Source organism: Rhea americana, unplaced genomic scaffold, assembly GCF_003343005.1.
Source record: "Rhea americana isolate MKP2758 unplaced genomic scaffold, rheAme1 scaffold_127, whole genome shotgun sequence".
Classification (NCBI taxonomy): domain Eukaryota; kingdom Metazoa; phylum Chordata; class Aves; order Rheiformes; family Rheidae; genus Rhea; species Rhea americana.
Window position 1 is genome coordinate 1,107,599 of NW_028185339.1, and position 20,090 is coordinate 1,127,688.

Here is a 20,090-nt window from a genome sequence, read left to right on the forward strand (position 1 = left end):
ATGTAATAAGCACATACAATACACAATATATTTGGACACTAATGGTGTCTTAGTATGAACTTGTAATTAAAATGTCTTTAAAAATGAAGTTTGTCTTTTTTTGACTTAGTGTGAATTCATATGATAAATTGTATGCTGCATTAATACATTTTTAAAATGCTGTAAATGCCAATTGTGCAAGATTGTCATATAGAACAAATTTTCACAGAACTGGAGGATGAAATATGCGGAGTAATTATACCTTTCTGTTTCTAGTGAATGTGTGAGCAGTGTGTTGTGTATCCCGTTGGCGAGTCAGAAGAGGTAAGGACTGATCTTTTCCTATGTATATGCATTATCAGTCCTCTTACAGTACAACTTCGTACATGTACAGCTCAGAGCAGGTTTGGATTTTTAATTTCTGCTGTATCTTTATGAAACAGGAGTTCCACAGGCCGTCCTGACTGGACCTGCATTGTGGTTGGCTTCACCTCTGGCTACGTTCGTTTCTACACTGAGGTAGGTTTCTCAGCACAGCAGGGTCACGTGAAAGCCGCTGAGGAGGTGGGCAATAATGTTCATACTTACTATTTTTTCTCTTCTAGAGCGGAGTGCTGCTTCTTGCACAGCTTTTAAATGAAGATCCTGTCCTGCAGCTTAAGTGCAGAACCTATGAAATTCCCAGGCATCCTGGTGTCACAGAACAGGTTTTGTCAGATTATTTCAAAAGTGAAGTGGCAGTGTTTCGGGGTATGGAAGGGAGTCTTCTTTGTGAAGCCTCTACATCTTTTACAAATTTTTGATGAGTGGAAAATTCTTTAGAACAAGAGACTATAGATTTCTTGTTCTATAAGTATTCTCCTCTATATGGTTTTGAGGATTCAGCAGTTAATTCTGTCTGCTTTGGAATAGTTAACTTAAAGGATTTGTTCCATTTTTCTCCATGCTACCTTGCAAAGGAAGACTTTGTTTCCTTTTTTTTTCTCGTTATATGCACAAAACATAGCAATGTATTGTTGGTGAAAGAAAATGCTACTTGACAGGTGCCAAGAGCTGTAGCTACTCTTTCATAATCACTTGATTTTAATTATTTCACTGAGAAGAGAGCTGAAAAGTAAAACAGTCTTCATGAGAGATAGTGCTAGGAATCTGCATTTCATTACAAGAATTTCCTGCGAAAATTCTTGTAGAGCTCATGCTAGTTAATAGCAAAGCCAGCTTTTTTTGCTCTTGGCTGAGTTTTCTTGCTTTATTCAGAGAACTAATGAAGTTACAGAAATTCTTAAGCTGGCTTTATACAAATGCTCGTGTGACGTAGCATGACATTTTGGGATCAGTTTTGAAATGCGGATGCATTAAGGCATTTATATCTTGCATTTATATGACCAAATTAGCATTTATGTGTCCAAGCAGTAATTCAGGCACTAACTTAGTTTCAGAATTTGCCTCATAAATCCYTGATATTTGTATTTGAGATACACCTTTTCCTCTGTGGCTTTCATAAGCTGCTGTAGCTTTTGTATTTTCTCCTAAAGCCATAAAATACATTATGGAAATATAAAAGTCAGTGAAAGAAGATAAAAATTCAAAATAATCTGCCTGAATAACTGTTGCATATTCATATACTGGGCAACTTAATACTTGATTTCTTTAGTTTTACCTTATTCTGTTGTTTGGGGATTATTAGAAATTTGCTGTTTGGATGTAATGCTCATCTTTAACTAGTAAATAATAGTATCTTTTCTAGCTTTTTATATTACAACAGTGACACTTTTTTTAATATACAGAATGAAGAACTCAGTATCTTGTATCCAGCAGCAATTGTGACGATTGATGGTTTCAGCCTATTTCAGTCCCTTCGTGCATGTCGTAATCAGGTAGCAAGAGGTATGTTGAAAAGGAAATATTTATTTCTGGGGCTTTAGTGGTACTTTTACTGTATATGAAATTTATTTTTGTTGGTTAAGTACCAAGTCAAGGTGGAGTGTGAATCTTCCTTGCATGTCAATTGGTGTGTAGCATCTGCTGCATATAAGCAATTTTTTTCATCCACAGAAAGTGTCCTCAGAGCACAAGTTGTCTAAGTAGGATTGCTTGTCTTGCACAATGTCACCTTGACTCGGTTACACTGCTAGCAAGCCAGGACGCTGATTTCACTGAGAGTTAGTGAAATGCTTTTCTTCCTGCAAAAGACCTTTGAGAATTGATACTGTTGTAATGGTGACATTAGTAATGGTCTACGCTCTTCGTGTTAATGAAGGCCTGAGTGTCTTTGGTACCTTGCTAGACTGTGCAGCCTTTGATCTTGTTGCTTTACTTTGTGCCTATTTAAACTATGTTTTGGAAACTCAGTCAGTTTCCTGGGGTGACAGGAGAACCATATAACAGTACTGTATGGTACATTGTACAAGAATGGGACTATTACAAATCTTGGAGATAAAATGTTAAACAGAAGCTGTTGCTGGATTTTCTCCTGAATTTCTTGATGGTTGTTCTCATTGTACTTCAGATTTGTCAGATTCTCATTTCCTCTGCACTAGGCTGCGTCAGCAGAAAATAGGTATATCATGAGGCTGAGTGTATGGAAGAACCACAATGGATCTGCCAGCATGACAGCTTTAGGAACTGTTGGGACAGCAGCACCCTTAGGTTGAGGCTGGAACCTTGCATAGAAGGGACGAGTGGTAAAGAACTGAGGAATGCTGCTGTGGTGAGACAGCTCTTTGAATCGTATGGAGACAGTGGATAGGAATAGATTGCCCTTTCTTCCAGTTCAGGATGAAGGGTCATGAAATGAATCTAGGTAGTAGTGAGTTCAAAGTAAAAGCAGATGGGCTTTTATGCAGTGTATGGTTAAATTGTGAAACTCCTTGCCGAAGGATGATGTGGATGCTAAAAGCTTTCTTGGGCTCAAAGGAGACTGGACAGGTTAAGAAAAAAGAAAGCTGCAGAGGTTACTGAGTGCTTAGAATTTACCTGTGGCTTAGAAGATCTCTTTGGAATCTGGAAGAGTTTTGAAATATGTTATCAGATACATGTCCTTGTTCTAATATACTTCTTAGACATCTGGTTTTAGCTGAGCACAGATCCTTTACTGTGCTCAATGGATTTTGGGGTCTAATATGGTTGTTTTTATGCTTTTAATGGACAAGCAGCATTTCCGTGGAACAGAGGAGAGGGAAGACTCCCATAAATCAGAACTTTTAAAACTAATACTCTGTGAGTCATGCTGCATAAACTAATTTTAGCTATAATGAAAGATCCATCTAATTCCACAACTAAATACATCCTACTGTTTTCATGAGAGAAGATCACTGTTTGCAGACAAGCGTTTAAAGCTAGCTGTAATGTCTTCAGCAGTGATCTTTTATTCTTGATCATTTGTGTTTGTCATAATACGTTTTTGGGGAGTTTCAGTCATCACCTTAGTTTTACCAATGTTTGTACCTCAAACTGTTGTGTTTCTTGTTAATGTGCTGGCTTTGCAATTACAGTGGCTGAGGTGTTTCCTCTAAAACATGCCCAGAGCACAGAAATAAGTTGTAGTAGCATTCTATAGTTTGTACAGTATATAGATCTGTAAATGACTGGTAAGACAAAGCTCTCTGTAAATAGTAAGTGTTGTGATGGATATTACATGAAATTTTATTTAGTTAGGTGTTCTTAAATGTTTTAATTACACCAAGGAAAGTATTTCAAAGCTCATTTTTTAGCTCAGCAGATGTTTAAATGTATGTTAATCTAAAATCAGGTTATTCTGTGGCTTCAATATTTATCAAAATTTATTTTACTTTGTTATGCTGTTCCTTTTGTCTTTGACTCAATAGAGATTTTGTGTGTGTGTTCTTTACCAACTTTTGTCAGCTGCAGCATCTGGCAATGAGAATGTTCAGCCTCCACCATTAGCTTATAAGAAGTGGGGCTTGCAGGATGTGGATACAATCGTTGACCATGCTAGCATTGGTAAGCATTTCTGTTCGCCCTTCAAACATTAAGCTGAATGAAACAAAATGTCCTAGTGCTATTAAATTAGGATTTACAGTATTGATCTGTGGTACTCACTAGCTGAAAATGAATAGTGGGAGAGGGCTGAAGTTGTGAATGATCTCATTAACCGTCATAAAAAAATACATTCTTCTTTGTCTTCTATTCTGTTTGAGCCTCCCCTTGCACTTGAAGAGGAAAAGGTAGTAGACTTGTAACTGTTCTGTCCTATTGTTTGGTAAGAAACAGCCAAGAGAGACTAGATCAGGTGCAGTTCTTCCTACTTCTGCTGGATTAAAGAACTATTTAGCAGATAGAATAAGACTGATAAGGATCTTGCCTGAATTTGACTTGTTCAGGAAACTATGAGTTTAGATTTTTTCCTTTCCAAAAAGAAACCCAAACTGACTATCAAAGACTGTGACTCCATAGGAATTGGTAGAAGCCCAGGTTCTTATCAGATAAGCAGTTCTGAGGGGAACAAGCTTAATTTCTCTTCTTTCCCTCTCACAGGGAGGTAGGTGGTCAGAAGTGTGCTAAACAGGCAAGTGAAGTGCATTTGGATAGCCATCAGTGTGTTGCTGCTGCCAAACTCTGAAGAATAGTATCAGTGCTGTTTAATGTGCATCTCTCCTGGTTCAGCAGCCACTCAGGCAATTTGTAGGGAGTTTCCCTTCATTATGTAAGATTGTTTTCCTGTTTTTCATTATTACAACAAATCTTTCTCAGCTTCTTATGAAAACTAGGTGGCTTTGTCTTACTGTTGGAGGAAACTGGACTGGACTTATGCTCTCTTAAATAAACAAGCGCTGTTTTTTAATAACCTGAGTATGTTAGATTATTTCTTCTTGCTACACAAATTCAGAAGAAAATAGATCTTTTTTTCCTACTTCACCCACCCCCTGAATTGTGGCTGGTCAACCAAGAAGGCAGGAACATACTTAGACTTCTAGAGCCTGGAATAAAATTGTGTAGCTTTGTTCTGAAAATATAAGACACTCATTTTAATGTTTTTTGTTAGGGATCACAACACTGTCTCCTTTTGATCAAATGAAGACTGCCTCCAATATAGGTGGATATAATGCAGCTATAAAAAATAGCCCACCTGCAATGTCTCAGTATGTTACTGTTGGATCCAATCCTTTCACTGGTTTCTTTTTTGCTCTAGAGGTATGTAGTGAAGCTATTAATGATACTGTTTGAATAATTAATTCTTCTCTTTTCTATCTGAGTATTTCTAAAGTATTCTTATGTTCATGTCATGCTGACATTTCCCCCTTTTCTTGGTCTTCAGAAACTGGAATTGTCTGGAGGAAAAAATTTCTTTGGGTATTAGTGATGTCTCCACAGGTTCCTGCCAATGAGAACTTGTATTCTTTATCTTGAAATCAATGTAATAATCGAATAATCTTCTTTTGGGGGGAGGGGGGATTTGTTAGGTACCTCATTTTTTTTAAGAGATTATGTATACCTGCATCTTATGGATTATTGGAGACCTTTGGGTTTTAATCATGTTATATATACAGCCTGGGCATACTGAGGAAATTTTATCATAGTTCATATAGTGGAACTACAATTTTTGCTTAATGTTAGCTTTAAGCACAGTTAAGTCCTTTTCACACTGGAGGAAAAGGATGGCAGTGTACCTGTGTGTGTTCTGTACATTCAAACCCTAATGGGATGCTGCCTTTATCAGGGGTCAAAAACTAATTGAAAGTGCTAGAATCAGACTTTTGGTTTTGCTCTTGCTTTTCCCAATGCGTTTGTGATAACTGCTAATGTTGGTATGGCAAGAATGCTGAAGCCATACTTTCCGTGATACCAAAACCATCCATGACTCCGAAGCTAATTTTCTGTGATAAAATACAAGGTTATTAATTTCTAGTGCAGAGAAAAATATTAAGCTACAAGTGCCTTGTAGGAGGATTTTTGAAATGTTAAAGAAATATCAAAATGGCTTTTCTGGAGGCAGTGAATTAAAATTTTGTAAAATCTTAAAGCTCTGCTTTTCTGAGCTGAAAGTCTATAAGTAGCCCGATAACCTATTCTGCAGCTGAGTTCAGCCTAAACTATTCATTGGCTTTCTAAATACTTTTCTCCTTTTCAGGGTAGCTCACAGCCGCTGTTGTCTCATGTTGCCTTAGCCGTTGCAAGTAAACTGACTTCAGCATTATTTAATGCTGCCAGGTAATAAAATATTAAATGATTTTTTTAGTAGCCACATAATAGTTTGAGGATTTTTGGAACCATTGGTATGGTTCTTCTAATAATTTTTTTCTGTTACAAGTGGCTGGCTTGGTTGGAAGAGCAGACATGAAGAAGAACCTGCACAAAAGCAGAAACCAAAAGTTGAACCTGCCACCCCATTGGCAGTGAGGCAAGTTTCACATAACATCTTAATTGCTTTGAAGCTGTTGTATTCTTGTTTATTTGAATTGTTTTTGAAAGCGGTATAGCTGATCGATCAATCTGTCTTGTTCTTGACTTTAAGCAGGGGTGATTATTTGCAGGTGACTTTTTAAAGCTTCATTTCATTTTAGCATTCTCTACAAATTACTTGATTCATCTCTGTGTAACTTCTAGTGTGTGTGTGTGRTTACTATAAAAGCAATCTGCACTATTTAATTAAGGCTAAGTGCATGACTATCGGGTCTGAAGTTTCTCCGAAGTGTCTCAAAGAAACTGCGTGAAATACTTGCTGCTTGTGATAGCTTGCAGCATTTCACAAAAATTACAAGGAGAGAGGAGAAGGGGCGAGGGAGAACATATCAGATTATAGCTTAGTGATTTCAAGAAAGCTGATGGAAAACTAAACTCAGTATTGATTGTTCTTTCCTGATTTCTTGAAGTATTCTTAAGGATGTTTGGCAATAAAGGAGGACTTATATAAATAACCCACTGCTGTGAGATCCTTGATAAGGCAATTGATTGAATTTGCAGAAATTTCAGAAATCAACAGTCTTTCATATTTTGACAGCCTTTAGTTTTCATTAGAACTTTAACAGACCTACAAGGTCCTCCTATAGACAGCACAAAAACTCCAGTCATAATAGGCTCTTAATTTTACCTATATCTTTATGACACCTTAAAAAAAATCTTAGTCCATATAAAATATTCTATTTACTATTTCTGAAGTGTTATCTTAGTTRGCGTTTTTGTTTGATTTTTAGGTTTGGACTTCCAGATTCACGTCGCCATGGTGAAAGAATATGTCTTTCTCCATGTAACACTTTGGCAGCTGTAACAGATGACTTTGGGAGGGTTATTTTACTGGATGTTACAAGAGGACTTGCAGTTCGCATGTGGAAAGGTATGATAGTGTACATCAGCATAGCAACTAGTATGCATTAGAATAATGGACTTCTGTGTTCAGACTTGACTTAGAATCCCAGGACTTTTTTTAATGATTATGGAAGATGTTAGTACATTGTGTTAATACAAACCAAATTAAAGACATATTTAATATTAACTCCATAAAGGCATTGTTGTGTCAACCCTGGAAGTACTGATATTGACTATAGTAAGAATTTGGTCTATTTGATCTGTATTGTACAGATTCCCCACCCCACCCCCCACCCTGGACTGTATCTTAAGAGGAAGCTTTTGACTTAATAATTTTTTGAAGAGCTTTAGCTCTATTTTCCAAGATTCTTTCTCTTGGTAAGTTCTAGGATCTTCTTTAGCTTTGCTGAGAAAGTAAGCAGAAGTTTGAATAATAGATAGGACTTGTTAGTTTCTCATTTTCATTATGGTGACTGTGCAAGAAGGGAGTGTTTAAATCAAAGATTTTTTTTGTAAGAAAATATAAATGTTAAGCTTTCTTGATTGATTTTTRTAATTGTGATTGTATCTGACGTAACAATTCTCCTCATTCTCCATATAGGATTGAAGTCTTGCAGCTTTTTTGACATGGGGGATAAGTCTTGTAATGAGGGAAAAAATCTCTAGCTCTGCTGTCTCTCCCCCACACTACCAACTCAGAAGATTAGTGAGCATGAAAATAGTGTCTACTTCAGAGACATACTAACAGTAAAATAGCTGGAGTAGTCATGTTTCCCTTGTGCATTCTCCTTCTTTTGTATTTGAAGCTTATTTGGTATAATATTGTGCTTTTGTTCAATTTTTTCCTTTGTTTCTGACAACTTAATTATTATCTAGGATTTCCTGCTACAGTTCCAAGCTTTATTTGATGGTGAAACACACATTCACAATTTGCCAGCCATCTCCCTTTTACAGCCTTATGAGTGAGGCTGTTGATATGTGGAATAGCTTTTTAAAGCAAAACTATCTACTGAAAGTATTTTGAGAATTGTATCTTTTCTCATTAATCAAGTTGTGGAACCTCGCAACCTTCTCAGTTTAATGTATCTTATTATAAACTTGTTTATAACTCTTTCTTCTCTGAGAAGCTTTTGTCTTGGTACAATGTCTGAGAGTACAAACCTGATGTTTTGTGTTTTATTTTCTGTGGCTTCTCCCTGCTGGAGAGAGCTAATCCCTCCCAAAAGCTCTGTAGGAGGCTGCATTTGGCTCTGAGAAGTCCTCTAGCGGGCTTTGCTCAAAGTGCACTGACCACAGATCTCTCTTATAGAAGCCTGACTATTAACTAATGAAGCGCAGTTTGAAAAAAAGTTTAAAACAGCATAATACTTAGGTAAGCAGGTGCTTATGCATTCTAATCATTTATTAATTTCTATATACTAATGAAATTGTCTCCTCTTATAAAGGATATCGTGATGCAGAAATTGGTTGGATACAAACTGTGGAGGATCTTCATGAGAGGGAAACAGAGAAGATGGATTTTTCTCCTTTTGGACATGCACAGGGTCCAAGCAGAGTGGCTCAATTTCTTGTGATCTATGCTCCAAGGAGAGGAATTCTGGAAGTGTGGAGCACTCAGCAAGGGCCTCGGGTCGGGGCCTTCAATGTGGGGAAGCACTGTAGGTAAGAAATGCTTTGCATGTAGATACATTAGCTACGTTGCTGGGGTGAAGTGGTGCCTGGGTGTTCCAGTGGCATCAGCAGGAAGTGCTGGTAGGCTGTCTTTGTATTGCCAACGGTATTTCTACTGAATGCAGCTTGTTAGTGTGTTATAGAAGGGGATTTTGTCCTGCTTTGTGACTCTACAGTCTTTCCTGATAAACATAATCACTTAACAGTTGTTAAGTCTTAGCTGTACAAAACTGTTCCCCTTTTTATTCAGTGTATGAAAAGGGAAAGTTGCTGATACCATTCTTCAATGTAAAGGCCTTGTTCTTATGTTGGTTTCAGATTGTTGTATCCTGGTTACAAAATCATGGGTTTAAACAATGTAACCAGTCAAGGATGGCAGCCTCAGACCTACCAGATATGTCTTCTTGATCCAGTGTCTGGAAGTGTGAAAACTATCCATGTACCTTTTCATTTAGCACTGAGGTAAGGGGTTTCTGCATTCTGTATACTCAATTTAATTTCGTTATTAGTTTTGGAAATCATTTTTTATTTATAGAGAGCAGTTCTGGTGTTCCCTCTCAAGCTGAATAGTGTAGTAGTCTGTTCATGGTCTCACTGATCTGTATGCATTAGCTTGATCTTTATTAATATGATGTTATCTTGAAGTAGCATAAATAAAAGAAACCTATGTTTTTTCTGAATCATTCATTTCAGTTTTCTTCACACACATAGTTAAAATTATTTCCCTTTAGTGATAAAAAGAGTGAACGAGCAAAGGATATGCATCTAGTGAAGAAGCTAAATACATTACTCAAAGCTAAAACTTCAGATCCAGGTAGGTCCTCTTATATAATTTCTTAACGTTGTTATCAAATGGTTCTTGTATTGTTTGCTCTATACATACATGATCACAAGTGTGATAGCAGTGCATGCTGACAGCTGTCAGGATCTTTTATAATGACTTGTATGTTTTAGAAGCTATCAGGTTAAATTTGTCCCATACAAGGATCCAGTATAAGCCTTGTCTGCCATTTAAATCTTTCTTGAACTCTGCTGTGAGTGCTGACTTGAAGCATGGTCTATTTGTAAGCCATTATGCCATGTCACCGGAGAGCTGAGTTTGACATTTCACTGTAGATGTCCTTTTTTATATGTTTCTTACAAAAGGCAAATCTGAATAAGAGATGCCACTGAGCTYCTACTTTGTTTTGTTTTCCCTGAGTTTGTTGTGGCAGCTCTTGTAGTAGTGTCAGTCAACTCTATAGCATGAACACGTGTACGTTTTAACTGTGATGCAAATTGCCTTGCTTTTTACAGTCCAACTGGAAAATATGAATTAAAGACATTGTCTTTGTTTGCAGACTTGGTTGAAGCTGAAGCAAAGGAATTAATCCTGGATATTAAATACCCTGCTACAAAGAAACAGGTGAATGTTCAGAAATTGTTACTCGAATATTGGAAAAAAAAATTTCCGGTCTGTTTTCAGTCTGGAGTGCTAAACCTTTATAAATCTTACAAAATATTTTATTTTTCTGTAGTTATTTGAAGTAAAAAATAGAGTTATTAATTATTTTACTTTTTAATAAACTGCCTAGATTTAATATTGATTTGTGTCTTCCTTAAGGTATCCTCTGTGATAAAATTGAAATAAGGTAAACAGAGAAGAGCTTACTGTAGGATCAAATTACATAACAAATACACTTGAATACAAAAAGCAGCAGAAAATCATTCTCAAAGTTGTGCTGTTGTGGGCTTATGTTTTATGTTCTCACAGTAAAGTTAAGTAAATGCTTGATCCTGTTGAATGTTTGTTTAACAGGCTCTGGAAAGTATATTGACAAGTGAACGTATGCCACTCTCATCTCTCACAAACATCACTCAGACATTAATGGATAATTTAAAAAAACAGGGTAGGTGGATATTTATTTTGCAAATATGGAGTGTCATTTGCACTTTGTCTGCAGTAAGTCTTGAAGAAGGACTAGTGCTATAAGACTATTGTGGAACTATTCCACAAGGAGACTGCTTAGGTTTGCTATTAGGTATCACAAAATGGTGCTTTCACATTTTTATTTTTTTGTAGATATTAAATAGCTTGCTAATGAGTGTGCTTTGCTATACTTGTCATGTGCCTAGCAGCCTGTGATTATATTTATTTTTTTAAAAAAATAAATAACGTTCCCCTCCCCCCCCCCGAAATAGCACAAAAAAACAAACAAATGACACAAAACACCGACTTAGTGTTTTCATCTGATGAAAGCTTTCTTCAGAAAGGTTTCCCAAGTTTTTTTCTGTGTAGAAGTTTCTTAGTTTTTTTTTTTTTTTTCTTTTTTTGTAGAAGTTTCTATTTTTTTTTTTTTTTTTCTTTTTTCTAAAGAAGGCAGTAAGTTTATGATACTTTGGATCTGTGAATTCTGATCTAATGGATCTGCTTCCAAGAGGGTCAGAGGATCTGAGCTGTGGCCAGATGCCCACTATTCTTTCTTGGTAGATTTCATTAGAGTTACATTTCATGTGGTTTCCTACAGTTTTCAGAGCCACGCTTGGGGACATGTTATTACCAATTCAAAATATCACGCTGCTGGAATTCTGTGAGGTTGTTTGTTTGAAATGATAGAGCATAGAGAAGCATTTTCCATGCCACTTTTTTTCATGTCTGTTGGGGTTCCCATAGTTCTAATTCATTCACATACCACTCAGCAGAAGTCTGTATATTTTTGTTTCATTTTTGAATCATTTCACTTTATTAGGAGGAAGAGATGAGGCTTTGGCAATAGGCCCTAGCAGTCTCTACCACTGTTATATAGAAGTCCTTAATAAACTATTTATCATTTAGAATGGCTGTGTCCCTTGCTCTGCCTCAGAGAGAATGTGACAACATGCTTTTCTAATTTCAAAGCCTTAAGGGGAAATCTTTCTTCCACAGGCTGCAGTGGGTTTTCAAACATTTTCTTGAAGTAGGTAGAGGAGAGTGAAGTTTTCACCTAATTAGCTCCCACCTAATTTTGGCAAGAGCTAGCATTTTAAAATGCTAGTATTGTCTATTTCTCGAAGAAGTTTTAAAATACAAAAAACCACGAAAACATGCCATTTTTCTACACTGAAAAGATTGACAGGTCTATATGCTTACTGAGATTTTTCATTTGAGTGTGGGGCTGTTTTACATCCATACATAGCATTTTTTTTTCCTGTCAGTCAAAATAAACAAACTTTCCTGCTATTCCAGCCTTCTAATTTTCACAGGAGTAGGAGTGCTTCCACTTGTGCTTAGTAGGTGAAAATATACTGTGAAGCAGGTGTTCAGCTGTATATATGCTGTGGTTGCGAAGGAAAGATCAAGTGACTGTGGCAAGCTGCGCAGGTTTCTTTTTTGTTTGTAGGATTTTTCATAGCAATGTGTCAAAGATGATTAGATTTCCTGGGAGAAAATTGTGTTTAGGAGCTGTTTCAGCATGAAGATGAAGTATTCAGAAACTAACACGTGGTAAAGTGAGATATAAATCTTGTAGCAAAAGAGCAGTTGTCCAATTTTGTTCCTTCAAAGTTCCCTTGCCTTCCTTTCTGTACAAAATCAGAGAGTAGGCAAACAGCCACAGTTACTTCCTCTGATATGATCCAATTTTTYTGAATGATAACTGATTCTTTAGTTTAAAGTAGTAAACAAGTAATAAGTAAAAGACTAATGAGGACAGACAAATGAGTATTTGCCCTGAAGCTGTAACTGTGTTTGTTTATTTTTTTTTTTTTTAAATCATCAAATTATATACATACACGGCTTTTGTACATTCTTCTGGTCTTACGTGTTTTTGTGCATTTCTGCATTTGTTTTGAAACTGAAGGAAGACTTGTCTGTATTATGAAATGGTGAGTTAGAATCCTACTTCTTTGCAAATTCAGTCAAACTGAAAAATAGCTTCTTCTAGACTTAGAGAACGTGTGAGTATAATGCACATGCACACATGCGTGTGTGCACACACCCACACGCTTTGTAGTTAAAAATTTACACTCTTTTTTAATATATACTTCACTTCCTCTTTGATAGTTTTCTTTTAAAACAAATACATTGGAATAGAGTCTTTGTTCAACATCATGTTGGTGCATACTACACATATTCTGATTACTGTATTTTTTTTCGAGTACTGAACAACAGATATATCAGGAGAGAACTTGATATCTATTAATATGAATTTAGGTTCATCCCTCCAAGATGATAACTTTTTTTTTTTATTATTTCCACAAACTTAGTCTTGGAAATTCAGTGTAAGGGATGTGCCATATTAAAACATTAGCAGCATGAATAAAAGGTTATAGTTTGGTATGTAATTCTTTACAAAATAAAATCAGTTTGAGAGCAAGTTTCTTTTATTTTTTTGGTAGTGTGTGATTTGGCCTTTAACCAGGAGAAAGCAATATATTTGTCTTTGCTCAGTGTCATTTCAGTTTAAAAATAAGCTTGATAACATTCTCTTCAACTCTTTTGGTAAAAATAATTCTTGTTTTATATTGCTGTGATTTTAAATGTAATCATTGCAAGCAACAGTACATCAGAAAAAGAAAAAAAACACTGAGAGACATATGGCCTCTAATTCTAATAAAGGAGCCTAATGCAAAGTACATTTCACTACTCCCGGCCACTGAAATTATAATGGTTTTATTTCTCTTCAGAGCTCGAGTGTGTGGATGAAGCACTACTGCAGTTCTGTGCAAATAAATTGAAACTGTTGCATCTTTATGAGCTAGTTAACAAACTAAATTCCCAGAAAATACAGGAAGACACTCCACCCACAGATAATGTGAGTAAATTCAAAATTCATTTTTTCAGAATTGAGTGGTGATCTAAGCATAAAAACACGTTTTCCATGCCTCTCATGAAGTAATTAAGCAAGCTAGCAGTTTTTCTGTGGGCTGAGGCTTGTTATGAAATAATTGATTTGTAACTGCGGGGTTTTTTTTTCATTTGCTATACAAATGGTTAATCATCAACGTAGAATCCTTTGGCAGTCACAGAATTTTGAGACAGAAGTGTGAATAGAACCAGTAGCTCCTGATTTCAGTCATTTATCCAAAGTCCTCAGGGCATTTTTTTTGAATCATTTTCTGACTGGGGGGGAGGGTGTGCATTTTGGGACCAGTAATAGTCACACGTTCTGTTACTTGCTTTTGTCTGGGATTTTAAGTAAAGTCAGTGGTCTGCATTATAATTTGGCTTACTTTTGATATCAATTATAAAAATGCATATGAAACTATAAGAAAACAGTGGTGTTGTATGAACTTGTTTACTTAACAGATAATAGTTATACAATGAGCAAGATCTGAATATAGGGAATGTGTCTTTGTTTTGAGCTGTATAAATAACTGAATTTGAGATTATTCAATTATTTTGACCCTTTTAAAGCTAATTTTTATGCTCCAAATATTTGATTCTTTTGAGAGTTTGTTTTAGTTTTTGCTTATTTTGTGAAAAACATCTGTTTGTATTAGTCTTGGGTTTTTGGTGTTTTTATTTTATTTTTTTTTGCTTTTAAGGACTTGGCTAAGCTACTTCGGCTGAATGAAAAGGATTATTTTAGGCTTCAAACATTACTGGAGAACTACAAGCAAGAAAACACTCAAATGGCTGTTCAGTTTGCTGATGAGAAAGATTGTGGACTGTCTGTGAAAACATTCTTAGAATATTTAGAGTATGAAAAAGATATGATTAATGTGAAGAATATGGAAGATGGAGAATATGTAGCTTTAGGTAAGAACTACTGAACTGTTTGTCAGGTTACCTTAAAGATTGATTATATTCTAAAAAACAAAAAATAGATATTGTAGCCTTAATGTGGAGGTTTCTGAGCTGTACCACTTCAGAGTAGTATGTGAAGTGGTAGCTCCTGCCTCTGCCTGGAGTCATGGGACAAGTTTTTCTACCCAGGTGAATGCTAACAGTAATTAACTACCTCTGCAGATATGTTTATGCTAAAACTCTGTTACCACTCTTCATTTATTGATTAACACCAGTAAGCTGATCCACTAACTAGGTATTCTACTGAGCAGTTGTGTCCAGCTCTTTTCTTCCTTTCTGGTAGCAGCAGCATCTCAACAGTTGTCAGTGATAAGACTGGAGAATAATAATAATAATAATAATAATAATAGTGAAATAAGCCTCAGAGGTGGGGGGAGACTGGCCTGAGGCAGCATGGGGAAGCGAGAGCAGGAGCAGTAGATGATGAAATAACTATCTGTCATTTGTGGAGTAAGGGACATTACTGATCTGAAATTTTGATGATAGGGAAAAGTCATGAGCCTGTCTGGGATCAGGTTACTATTAGTGGTCTGCTTTAGTTTGCAAATCTGTTCCTGACTTGAGAGACTCTTCGGAAAGATTTGGTGGGAACAGGTTGAGTTAAATCTGTCTAAAAGGCAGTTTGTTTCCACATGACCGCTTTCCTGGGGAATTTTGGGTGCAAACAGGGAATTCTGTACATAGTGCTGTGTGGTGTTCACTTGAGAGCCTCTTGCTTGTTTCGACCTTAATTGTCAGACTTGGAGAGGAATTGAGACAGAAAGTTACACACAAGAGCTTTGCTTTCATCTCTGTGAAGATCAAAGGCTGTTTCTAAGTAGTTTTAAGTCTACTTAAGTAAATTCTCATTTTTTTCTACCATGAAAATATACTTGTGTTTAAGAACTAGAATCAAAGTGTTTTTTTTCCACCACCCTCTTGGACTGAGATCATCAGTAACTTGTGACAGTATTYAGATCTAAGTAGGTGGCCTGAGAATTATTGAAACATAGATGCCGTGCTGAGCAGTTTAGATGGTTTCTTGAAGATCTCCCCCCCCCCCAATTTCCTTCTGCCTCAAAGGAACACTCAGACTTTTTATAGCACTGTTAAGGTGTAAATTATGCAGTTATAGCTGTAGTTTGCAGTGCAAGATGCAACATGCTACCACGCAGTTATGGGTTACTTGGTAGATAAACTTGTCTGACACTTCAGACCACTGTATGGATTGAACTAAATGTGTAATCCAAGCAGTACAATAATCTTTATTCTGTTACAAGTTCTTTTTCCACAAGTGTTCTGTAGCAGTTGGCACACATGTCCACTGTGGGAAGGGTTGCCGGTTGGTGAGACAGCATGCATGCTGTATTGCAGGGGAGCAATTAAAAATTTTAAAATCAGCATTCATTTCAACCACAGATGCTCTGTTTACTGTTACCTTCCAAAATACAGTGTTTTGGTCTTATTCCTGGCTAGTAAGAGAAGGGTTGAATCTGTATGAACCTTCTCTACTAAGGGCAAAGTGTTAGAGTATCCAAGGTATAACTTAGTCTTTTGTATTGCAGTAGTCATGACCAGATCAGTAGGGTGGATTTCGGTATAAGTATGTGAGGAGAAAGGCTATGGCTTTTGAGGTCATTCATAGTTCTGACACATTTTTTGTTTTAGGCAGCTTTTTCTTCTGGAAGTGTTTGCGTGGAGAGAGTTCCACTGAAGAAATGTGTCACACATTGGAATCAGCAGGTTTTAGCCCTCAAATTTTGTTGGTAAGATTTTAAGTACTTTAAAACTTTCTGATTTAGTATTTTGAAGGCAGAATATCTCATAAAACTTCCCTAAACGCTTTTTCAAAGAGAAACAAAATTATAGAGTAGTTAAGTTCAGATAAACTGCATTAATAACTTGAATAGTATTAGTGGGATAAGAATTGGTACTGCGACATTTGTTACAATTTCCTGTTGTAAGTAAGCAAGGAAGTATAAAAGAAAAAGAACACAAAGTAAATTTTTCAGACTCACTCTAGTAGTGTTCAGACCATCATCCTTATCTTTCATCTGCCTGTAATTTTGGTACTTTATTGCTTTTCTCCCACCCATTACCTAATAACTGAAACACCTATTTCATCAGTACTTGTCTGTGTTAAGATTTTCAGCTGAAATACTGATAACTCTGTACTAATATTTACAAAGTCGAGATTGCTGACTTACAGGTATCTGACTGTGCCTTTAGAAGATTTTTTTTTTAATTGGAAGCTACTGATTGTATTGTTTCACTTCAAAGTCTGTCACAGGGTGCTATTTGCAGTATATTTATAACTTTATACGTTAATAAGGTTTCAGGGATACAGCAGTTCTACTCCATGACAGATTTTTTTCAAGCAAGTGTTTGCATTAAGTACATTGCAATGTTGAAGAGTTTTATGCTGTTGCTTTAACTGTGTATTTCTTTTCTTGCCTACAGTCACTCCTTCTCAATTTGTGGCTTTCCAAGGAAAAGGATATTCTAAATAAACCAGACTCTGTCAGCTGCCTTTACACTATGCTGTCGCTTCTGAGCAAAATGAAAGGTAAAGTGTTCATTTGGAACATTTAGACATGACTAAATTATTCATTAGACATTTACTACTCTGTCTAGACTGACTAAGAAAGGACTAAGTTACATCTAGGATACCTGACTACTATCAGGTAGGCTTTTTTTTCCCCTAACAATTTATGTAAGAGAGCTAAATACTGAATGGCTAATGCATTTTAAAAGAAGTAAATGACTAAAAAAAATGCAGTCAAAGCCCTCATTAAAGTCCTGTGACATAGCCTGCAGTGTCCCTGACCACAAAGTTGACACAACTGCTTTTGGCACCAGAAGAAGGGGGTGTCCAGATCCCCTTCCCCACCATTTTGGGTGTATAGTTCTGCCCCTTGCCCTTTTGTTGACTGGTACTCAGAAATGCTTCAGGTTGGTTTAACACAGGTTGAGACACAGTTACTCTGGCAGCATTTATTTGCTGAACATCTGTGTAACTTGAAGGATGCTCTATGAAGTCAGCTTTCTATTATCCGGGGAAGGTTGCATAATGAAGACTGACTGACTTATCCTAGCCCACAAAGAGCTTCTGTGGACAACATTGAAACTGGAAGCATGAGCAACCCACTGCTGTTGTCTGAATTAATTCTACTGAGTGTGAGCTAGCCTGAAGACAGCCAGCTTGAGTACACTGAATACATATGATACCTTGAAATAACAAAGGATGAGCTGTTTGCATTGTGAAGTGACATTTTGTAACATTCCTTAGATGCAGGAAATGTGCAGCAGATTTTAGTGCCTAGTGATTCAGATTTATTACCTGTTTTGCACAAGTAAAGCTTGGGAGTCCAAGCAATTCATATTCAGTATCTTCCATTTTAAATTTGACTAGTGATCTAGAAATTGTAGACTAAATATCTAGAAAAAGATAATGTAATTACTATAGAGTAATTTGAAATTACTGTCAGTATAGGCTGAATAAATAAATGCTGCTGTCAGGGCTGGTTTCTGGTTTGCTAGTTTAACAACTAATGACACAAATTGAACGTCCTACTCTCCTCTTCCTTGCAGTTGCCATAGATGATGACAGTCGCTTAGTTTCCCCCTGGTGGCAACAAATGCGTACAGCTTGTATTCAGTCCGAAAATAATGCAGCTGCCTTATTGTCTGCTCATGTTGGACATTCTGTTACTGCAGAGATAATTGACAGTGTGACAGAGAAAAAGGTAAGTAATCTTGGATCCCTCTCCTTTGTTTCATTTACTGTATTACTATCGTGCAAAGTGCTGGATTCTTAATGGAGTAACATTCCCAACACTCATTTGTTACCATTCTGACACTAGCACAAGCATGCCATCCTGCAAGCCTAAATAAATTGAATTTGAGTTTGAAGTATATTGTGCTGAGGCAAATGAACGATACATTAGAATTATTTGCTATGAGTATTTAAGTATGTAAAGTGAACTATATAGTGAGTTTTTTCTTGATAGCAAATTTTTATAGACAAAACCTATGCAGTTTCCAAATAAATTTCAAGAGTTTGGATAGCAAACTTCTTTTAATACATTTGCAGTTCTTAAATTTTTAATAGACTGAATTTTCTTAGCCTTTACTTCTTAAGGTGATAAGTGTTTTTCTGTATTTTTTGACAGTAAATGTCTTTTCACAAAGTTGTGACTAATCCTGTGAAACTGCATGCAACATTGTCGTTTAAGAGAGTAAAAATCATTCCACACTAACAGTGCTAGGCCTAAGTAGTTTTCGTTACTTGTCTGAAGGTGTTGGATGGAATTTAGGGGCTGTATAGGCTTGTAAATATTATTACTAGGTTGTGGGGAAGTGTGGTATTTTTGCACATTCGTCAGCTATTACAACTCTATATACAAAAATCTTTAGTGGGTATGCAAGTGGGTGTGTTGGTGTATTGCAACATGCTGTGCTTCACCTGTACACTCTTCTTTTTGTCATTTTCTTCTCTTTTGCTGTTAAGGGAATAAAGCAACAGCCACAATTTCCTTTCCATAAAACCATTTATCTTCTCCCTCTCCCTCTCTTCCCCCACTCCCCCATCTTCCCCACCATCCTTCAACTTAAGGCCTAACACTGCTAATGGTCAGACTTTTAAGAGTTCTAGAATTTGCTGTCCTGGTGCAAAACACTAAAAATCAGATCAATGCCATACAGAAAAGATTACTGGGCTTCCTGGCAAAGCATTTTTCAACTAAATGTGAATTAAAGAGCAGGACTAAGTCCGGTCCTTTTATTTCCTGATGCTTTCATTTGAGAAATCTGTGCATCTTATGATCAGTATAAGATATTAATTTAACTTTACATAATAGTTAACATTCATATCTTAAACTAAACTATTCTTTAAAATTCAGTGGCTCTTGGGATATATCTTTCAATTTTAGTATTAAGACTTTTAAACAAAACTGTGCTACCTTAGGTGACTGAACCTAAAACAGCTCATGTGTTCTGTTAGTTTTCCCAAGTAATTGTAGGTTTGGGTACGGACTCATGGGAAGCACTTTCTGTTGATACTGAATATTGGAAACTTCTGCTGAAACAGTTAGAGGATTGTCTGATACTTCAAACACTACTGCACAGCAAAGTGAGCAAGAGGACAAAGAGAATTTCCTCTCTACAGACTGAGCCTTTGGGCAGGCTTTCTGTAAAGAAATTGCTTGAAAGTGGAAAAGGTACTCCCCCCCCCCCCCCTTTTTTTTTTTCCTCCTGGAAAAGTGGTGGATTGTCTTTTGTCTTTCTAATAAACTTCTGAGTTATTTTTACCCACTTTGTGAAAGATACTACATTGGAAATTGTTCTATGGGTTACTTTCCTTAGCTTTTCTGAGCTTTAAATTTGTAAAAGGGTATTATTGTAAAGACTACATTGTAAATATCTAACA

At 36.4% G+C, this 20,090-nt stretch overlaps 1 protein-coding gene across 1 annotated transcript in view; it reads left to right on the forward strand.

The window, feature by feature from the left end:
• Positions 1–20,090, forward strand: part of RAB3GAP2 (RAB3 GTPase activating non-catalytic protein subunit 2) — a 45,037-nt gene that overhangs the window by 11,431 nt on the left and 13,516 nt on the right. Inside the window, exons 5-24 of the mRNA XM_085326088.1 lie at positions 256–303; positions 423–498; positions 585–686; positions 1,767–1,866; positions 3,844–3,942; positions 4,985–5,133; positions 6,071–6,150; positions 6,251–6,340; positions 7,134–7,273; positions 8,691–8,907; positions 9,235–9,378; positions 9,648–9,730; positions 10,257–10,321; positions 10,715–10,805; positions 13,561–13,688; positions 14,422–14,635; positions 16,331–16,428; positions 17,123–17,228; positions 18,254–18,408; positions 19,665–19,881. Of these exons, the coding sequence (XP_085182214.1) occupies positions 256–303; positions 423–498; positions 585–686; positions 1,767–1,866; positions 3,844–3,942; positions 4,985–5,133; positions 6,071–6,150; positions 6,251–6,340; positions 7,134–7,273; positions 8,691–8,907; positions 9,235–9,378; positions 9,648–9,730; positions 10,257–10,321; positions 10,715–10,805; positions 13,561–13,688; positions 14,422–14,635; positions 16,331–16,428; positions 17,123–17,228; positions 18,254–18,408; positions 19,665–19,881 (2,402 nt within the window). The remainder of the gene's footprint in view (positions 1–255; positions 304–422; positions 499–584; positions 687–1,766; positions 1,867–3,843; positions 3,943–4,984; positions 5,134–6,070; positions 6,151–6,250; positions 6,341–7,133; positions 7,274–8,690; positions 8,908–9,234; positions 9,379–9,647; positions 9,731–10,256; positions 10,322–10,714; positions 10,806–13,560; positions 13,689–14,421; positions 14,636–16,330; positions 16,429–17,122; positions 17,229–18,253; positions 18,409–19,664; positions 19,882–20,090) is intronic.